General features: G+C 35.3%; 1 protein-coding gene across 1 annotated transcript; it reads right to left on the bottom strand.

Moving 5' to 3' along the window:
- Positions 1 to 1,682: 1,682 nt before the first annotated feature.
- LOC144561870 (wall-associated receptor kinase 2-like) lies at positions 1,683 to 6,670 on the bottom strand. Its single transcript, XM_078310968.1, has 7 exons — positions 5,807 to 6,670; positions 5,103 to 5,279; positions 4,537 to 4,718; positions 4,006 to 4,072; positions 3,590 to 3,678; positions 3,257 to 3,400; positions 1,683 to 2,901 (listed from the first exon to the last, which is right to left on the bottom strand). Exons 1-7 carry the CDS (start codon positions 6,400 to 6,402, stop codon positions 1,733 to 1,735), a joined length of 2,424 nt encoding a protein of 807 aa, XP_078167094.1. The 5' UTR covers positions 6,403 to 6,670; the 3' UTR covers positions 1,683 to 1,732.
- Between the last annotated feature and the right edge of the window lie 1,156 nt (positions 6,671 to 7,826).

Genomic DNA, 7,826 nt, shown 5'->3' with positions numbered 1-7,826 from the left:
AGTTGTTGCGTATATATCAATGTGAAGAATCCAACTGAAGAATCTTGTAGTACTTAAATACTGATATGAATGTACACTGGCACCTTGAGTATTTATGGATTAGTTTTCAGCATATTAAAAATTGAATTATTTTGTCTGATAAGAGATATCTAAATAAGCAATTATATAACACTACTCAAAAGGAAGCATAAGCAACAAAGGCTATTCATTATTAACAGTGCTAGTATTTGTAGAGAAGCTTCTCAACCTTTATAGTACACATGAGACAATTCATCTAGGAAAATAATTGGAACATTGCTACTTAACTAATACTGCTGAATAACCTCCCGCACCATGAAAAAAAAGGAAAAATAAAAGCAAATCCATAATACACGAGAAAAGAAAGGTTAAAACCACACAAACCATTTGGGCTGCATCAAGCTAACGGCCAAGTTCAATGCTTTCTACAACATTCCTCTCTATACTGAAATTACCAGTATTTTCCAAATCCATATGACTGGATGATTCACCAAGCAAATTTTCTGTCTCTTCATAATTGGTATTTTCCCAAGGATGCTTTTTGAGTCTTCTGATTCTATCAAGCTCCTCTGCTACTTCTTTCATTGTTGGTCGATTTCCCCTTTCACATTTAGACAGTCCTTAGATTCACTCTCAGACGGTCGGGATACGGGGCAGGATTATTTGTGCTTTGAGATGCGTGCCAATCTATTTTCGGACTGTTCGATTCAATTCTACTCAGGTAGGTCACCTGAGGGAATACGAATTCAGTCAGAAGACCGTATATCTTGGCGCGATTAACCCCAGGTACTTGGGGCTTCTTTTAGTCTGTCGGTTTCCAGTGTACATGGTTTTGCATTACACTCTGATTGTAGGATCTCATTCTGGCACTCCAATGTTTTTTTTTTTTCGTTTTTGATAATTACTATACTGTTAGAGCATCTACATCTCTGAAATTCTTGGAGTTTCTAATCTGATGTGGCAGTTTTTAAACCAGTTTCAGGGATGTAGATGAGTTTCTTATTTAGCAACTTTGCTCTAAAGTTTCTTAATAAGAAACCGTTTTAAACTCTGACGTGGCCAAATAATTCGCTGAAATTCCTCTCTCTTGTAATTTATTTGTTGATGTGACAATTAAGAAACTCTAATTTTAGTTTCAGAGATGTGGAGGTTAGAAACTTTTAGATACAAAATTTCTAAAAATTAGTTAACAGTTATTTAGAAACTCCAAGAGTTTCACGGATATAGATGCTCTTAGCATCATCCTGTTAGTATCATTCTGGTTAATAAATAGTTGTTGCATATATATCAATATGAAGAATCCAACTGAAGAATCTTGTAGTACTTAAAAATAAACACTGATATGAATGTACATAACTGGCTCCTTGAGTATTTATGGATTAGTTTTCAGCATATTAAAAGATAAATGAACTGAATTATTTTGTCTGATAAGAGATATCTATATAGCAATTATATAACACTACTCAAAAGTAAGCATAAGCAACAGAGAATATTCATTATTAACAGTACTAGTATTTGTAGAGAAGCTTCTCAACCTTTATTGTACACATGAGACAATTAATCTGGGAAAATAATTGGAACATTGCTACTTAACTAATACTGCTGAATAACCTCCCGTACCACGAAAAAAGGGGAAAAATAAAAGCAAATCCATATATAATACACAAGAGAAAAGAAAGGTTAAAACCACACAAACCATTTGGGCTGCATCAAGCTAACGGCCAAGTGTAATGCTCTCTACAACATTCCTCTCTATACTGAAATTACCAGTATTTTCCATCTCCATACGAATGGATGATTCACCAAGCAAATTTTCTGTCTCTTCATAATTGGTATTTTCCCAAGGATGGCTTTTGAGTTTTCTGATTCTATCAAGCTCCTCTGCTACTTCTTTCATTGTTGGTCGATCTCCCCCTTTCACATTTAGACAGTCCTTAGCCAGCTCAGCAACCCTATAGATGATCTCCTTATCTTCGTCCCTTTTTATTTGAACATCTAGAAGGTCATCCATTTTTTTCTCTTTCATAGCAGAGAGGAAACGCGATGAAAGATTTTTTTCTTCCTCTGAAGCTTCAAAATCAACTACTGGCTTACTGGTAAGAAGTTCCAGAAGAACCACACCAAAGCTATACACATCACTCTTGTCAGTTAGTTGGCATGACTGCAAGTATTCTGGGTCTAGGTAGCCACATGTTCCTTGCACAACCGTGACGAATTGAGATTCATCGGTTGGAGCTAGTATTGATGCCCCAAAATCAGATACCTTGGCAATGTAATTTTCATCTAAAAGTATATTCGAAGACTTGACGTCTCCGTGGAAGATTGGTGGAGATGCTGAGTAGTGCAAGTAGGAAAGTGCTTCTGCTGTTTCATGGGCAATCCTTAGACGGGTTTCCAGAGTAATGGAAGATCTTTGTTTTTTATCATGGATATGTTTAAATAAAGTACCACATGAGATGAATTCATACACTAAGATTGGGACTTCAACCTCTAGGCAGCAACCAAGAAGTTTTACAATGTTTTTATGGCTTATTTGAGAGAGAATAACCATTTCTTTGCCAAACTCTTTCTTCTTGCTCTCATTGATGATCTTACATTTTTTAATGGCAACCAATTGATCTTTGACAGTACCTTTATATACTGTACCCTGGCCTCCCTGACCAATTATATTGGAACTATCAAAATTGTTTGTTGCTTGTTCTACTTGTTGTTTGGAGAAAATTGTAAAACTGAACCCCAGGTTTGATTTAATCTCCTCTAACAAAATCCAACCACCATGTTGTTGAAAGTACTTCTCCTTGACTTTAGAAAGTTTTCTTCTTTCAAATGCCACATACATGCAAAACCCAAGAAATGCTAGTAGCAAAATGACGGCACCAATTCCTACAATATTGTAGATCCGTGTATAATTAGTTTGAAGTATAATTGCTAATTATTAATTTTGGTCTATGAAATGAGGCAGTTATTGTTTCAAAATTTTCTTCAGACAAGGAGGAAAGCACATTATGATTTCATCAGTGGTTCACTGCATTTAATAGTGTAGAACACGAAAAAGGGCCAATCTAGGAAACTGTACAATTTGGCTTCATGGCGATATATCTACGCTTTGTACTTACTAGAATCTTACTTCTATTGTCATTTTAGACATTTTTTATTTTATAATTAGTTTGTATTAGAAATTGAATGGATGGAAATAAATAAACTTGCACATTATATTAAAGAAAGTTGATTTAATTACCAATTACAAATGGCACGTATAATTCACAATCTCCGGCTGCATTATTGTTTTTCAGACGCATGATTGGAGGGCAAGAGCACCTATATTTTCCAGGTAAATTATGGCACTTCTTGGAACACGGGTTATTGGCACATTCATCAATATCTACAAAATATATGATAAACAATTAATATAAAATAATTGTTACAGTATATATTTGCAGAAAGTTCTTTAGTAATGATGGCCTAGGTAATAATAAGTTCATTATATCAATTCCTCACTATTGCCATATGTTCAGAAAATTTAAGTAAACTCATGTTAAAAATGCTCTTGAAAATACTATATACACTCTACATGGGTTCGCCTGTATCAGGCTATCAGCAACTATTAACACCTTGTACAGCATTACTATGCAAATCAGATCTATATTTGGAGGGCTTAATCTGGACCATAAACAGAAGTTACACATGAATTATATGAAATATGTTCATAAATTATGATGTTCTTTGGGCCACGAAAGCTTATGGGCTTATGTGAGAAGTCATATTTAGTTCCAGCAGAAGATAGTTAGAGTTCTGTTCCCTAAATTCAATCTTTTATTAACAATTATTTGACATAATCTGCACTCTGCAGGACCAATCCTGACATCAACCTTCCTGACCCAAGAGGTATGAAAATCTTTACTGTTGACACATAAATTGATGTGAATCAATAATTAACCAACCCAGTACAATATGAGAATTTAAAATGTCAGACTACTCAAATTAAACCTGAATTCCGAATGCAAAACAATCAACATTTGAAAAACTTGTGCTGACTCAAAACCTAAGCAGAACCCTAGAATTGCAATAACCAAGAATTTCATAAACTGAAAAGATGCAAATGGAACCGAAATTTGAAAAAAAAATAAAATTGGACCATGAATGATATTCAACCTGACATTTATCTAACATGAATACAGTTTGATATTTCCAGCTTTGCACAGAAAATATGAGATGGGTTTGCCAGAACCTGCCGGTCAAAGTGTCAATACTGTATATCATATCTCACAGAACGTTACCCGTGTATTAGGCAATTCTTTGCAATAAATTATGTTCTAGCCTTTGTATATCATACCAGCTGAACAATATCTCTGACAATCAGAAGGTCGAAAGAGGACTCATAACTCTCAAGAATGTAGAGGAATTGATACTAAACATAAGTATTACTATAGCAACGGTTTGCAGTATCTGATTTAACAAAAATAAAAGATAGAATGAAAGAAAGAAAGAGCAAAAAAGAAAAGAAACAGATTATAGTACCTTTGCAACCACCAAGGAGATAGGGGTTTCCTTTGTACCCCTGGATGCAGCTGCAGAAATAGCCTGGACCATTCGTGGAGTTGACACAGATGCTATTGCTGCTAACACATGCATAGCTGGTCTTATTACGTTGTGCCATCATGCAGGTCTCATTGCCTATAACCCAATCACCACAACAGGAACTGTACCATTGTTTTCATCCCAGAAGTTAGTGGTGGTGATGTATGCGGTGCTAAAATTGAAGGTGTCTGCTTCAAGAAGCACCGCATAGCTGCAACGGCTGAATCTGGAGCATAGTAGGCAATATCGGCCGATACCGATCCAGATCGGCCGATACGTATCGGTATCGGCCGAGTCCGATCCGATACCGAGCCGATACTGATGGATTTTCTGTTTTTGGTCCGATTTATCCTGTTTTGGTCCGATTTATGCTGTTTTGGTCCAATACCCAACAGAGAGATAGAGAGAGCTGGTCAGCAGTCACATGGCGGGCACTGTTTTTTATATAGATTAGAAGATCAAAGCTGCGGGATTAAAATGACGGTTCAGATTTCTGCCCATTGTACAAGTCAGGGTACTCGGGAGGATACAGATCTTCTATAAGCATGGTATGAGTCACAATATCGGGTTTGTACCCTTTAGAAATCATTTCATGCAGCAACTCATTTGCCTTAATAATTTCACCTTTTTTGCACAAACCATCTATAAGAGTGCTATAAGTCACGACATCTAATGTTAATGAACTAACAATATCAAGCAAAGGTCAATCTTTTAAAAATATTAATGAACTAACAAGACGTCAAAATGTTAGTTCTTATGATGAGATGTCGAGTACATCAGGGTTTAGTGGGGGATATAATCAGCCACCATATGCATATAGATATGAAGATGTTAACAATCCTTCATTTGAATCTACAATGTCTTCTTTTTTTAGTTCCGGACAACAATATCCCCATTTTTATTATAATACAGACGGCGATGAAGTGATCCAGCCAGCACGACATAGTTTCTGGCAGTAAAAGAATATGTTTATAGTTTTAATGCTTGTATTATATTGTATTAGTGGATTATTTGATTGTAATCATTTATCTAAACATAAATTATTGAAAAATTAATTTTTATCATTTTTTTCCTATTTTTTTAGTGTAAAACAAGCTTCTGGCAAAAAAGTCCGATTTTCCGATCCGAATCGGCCGATACCGGCCGATACGCCGATCCCGGATCGGTATCGGCCGGGACCGATCCCGATCCCGATACCGATATTTCCTACTATGATCTGGAGACAGCAGAATTGTTGAATTTAGCATCAAAGCGAACTGTGTAATAGTTCATTCCTAGAGGAATAGCAATCTGGCAGCAACCAATTCCTGTGCAAGAACCATTAAATAGGCCCTGCAAACTTGAGAACACAGAGACACACCCTGTTCTATACCAAATGATACCATTTTGACGGAGGTAGAAATAAGCAAGTGTATCGGCACCAATTACTGTAAACTTATTCTTGGTACTTGAGAACCTAAATGGTGTTCTGGTCAAATTGAGATGCCAATCTGCATAGGAAACATTCTTGGCCGTGCTGTTGTAACACTGCCAAGCCATGTGGTGTTTTATTCGAGCTTGGCTCGGAAACAGCGAGATATTGACCACCTCCACGTTGGAAAAAAAAGGCTTGTAGGTTCCATTTTGGTTTCTGGTACAATTGAGCTCGAATTTTTTGGATAGCGCACAGCTCTGGCCTATTCCAAAAGGATATGGAATATTGACATCGCCGCAGGTTGTTTGGCAACCAAGCTGTTGTTGTGCTTGTGCAAGTGAATTGGGAACTAGTAGCAGGGCTAGAAGGTGGAATAAAAGAAGGCAAGCCATAACTGGTAGTTTTTAGCTAAGCTTCCTCTGTTTTTCTTTTGTTAAATTTATTCTGCTAAAGGACCGAAGCTAAGCTCACATAAATAGGAAAAAGAAGTGGTACGTCAAAGTCAATGCACTGACTTAGTTGACTTGGATTATGATAATAGCTTGTGAAACCCATATATATTATTCTTAATACGCAAACCAATTTTTCGTATCCAAATTTATCTGCAAAAATGTTTGTAGATGCTAACAAATATATATTTTTTATTCCTTGAAAAACGTGACCGATGCTATAATTTTTTATTTGGATGCTTGTGTTAAATGATCAAATTTTTTATTTGCGTTTTAAATCCTAATTCTACATATCAGAAAATCTCAGAATTAATAGTTAAGCATTTTTTTGGTAATACTAACAATAATAATCATAATCATAATCATAAGTTTAAGCATTTATTAATTTGATTTCATATGCAAGTAGTATATTACATATGGTGCCTATATTACCAAATTCTGAAGTTTCAATATTTGGTTAAAATTAAATTTTACAAGTGTGGGACTAAGACGAGAATGGAAGGAGAGAAAGGAGGAGGGTTTAGAAGGATGTGGGACGAAAGACGACGAGGAAAAAAAAACAGGTGTAAATGGAAGGAAGAGAGAACGCTAAAAAAAACATAATTAGATACAGATTGGATGGACGAAAACAAAATAGTTACTGTATGCGAACAATAACTTATTTTTCTAAAATTAAATATATAACATTCATGAAAAAACACAATACTTCATTGAGCTAACGGTCAACAACGTAAGAACTGGTTTCTAGCTGCCATATCACATCCCTTTTGAGTTGGTTGGAGCTTTGCACATGTTTCAACTTAGGTACTTGTCATATCCCTTTTGAGTTAGGGAAAAACTGACCCACGAAATTGATAAATCAATGAGATAGAATTCAATAATATTTTTTATTTGTTTCTCTTTGTTTATGGTATTTGATAAGACCAACGTGATAAAACAAATATGAGTTGGTTAATTAGCTTGTTGAGTATGAATATGGATATAACTTTTTTCATTAACTTAAATTTAAGTAAGAAGAAAAAACTGTGGACTATAGAGGAGGAAATTCACTCAAAAATGTGGAACCGGATCACCTGCTTTTTGTGGGCAGGAAATTCTTGCCCCTAATATCACTGACAGGTGGATTCGGAGTGAGTTTTGACATTTAAATATTGAACATAATTTTTATGTCAAAATCAATCTTAGACCCACTTACTAGTGACTTTAGGAACATAAATTTTCTATTCACATGGGATAGGTGATTCGGTTCCTTATATAATACGGTAAGAGAGTTCATCACACATTTTTTTTATCACATATCCTTGAAAAGAGAGATGCAAGATATAATTTTTTTTTTATTATGTCGTGCTATATTATTGTTGTGCAGT

The sequence above is a fragment of the Carex rostrata genome, chromosome 11 (genome assembly GCF_964058835.1).
Source record: "Carex rostrata chromosome 11, lpCarRost1.2, whole genome shotgun sequence".
Classification (NCBI taxonomy): Eukaryota; Viridiplantae; Streptophyta; class Magnoliopsida; order Poales; family Cyperaceae; genus Carex; species Carex rostrata.
The sequence above is the reverse complement of the archived record's forward strand: the minus strand, read 5'-3'. Positions and strand labels throughout refer to the sequence as shown.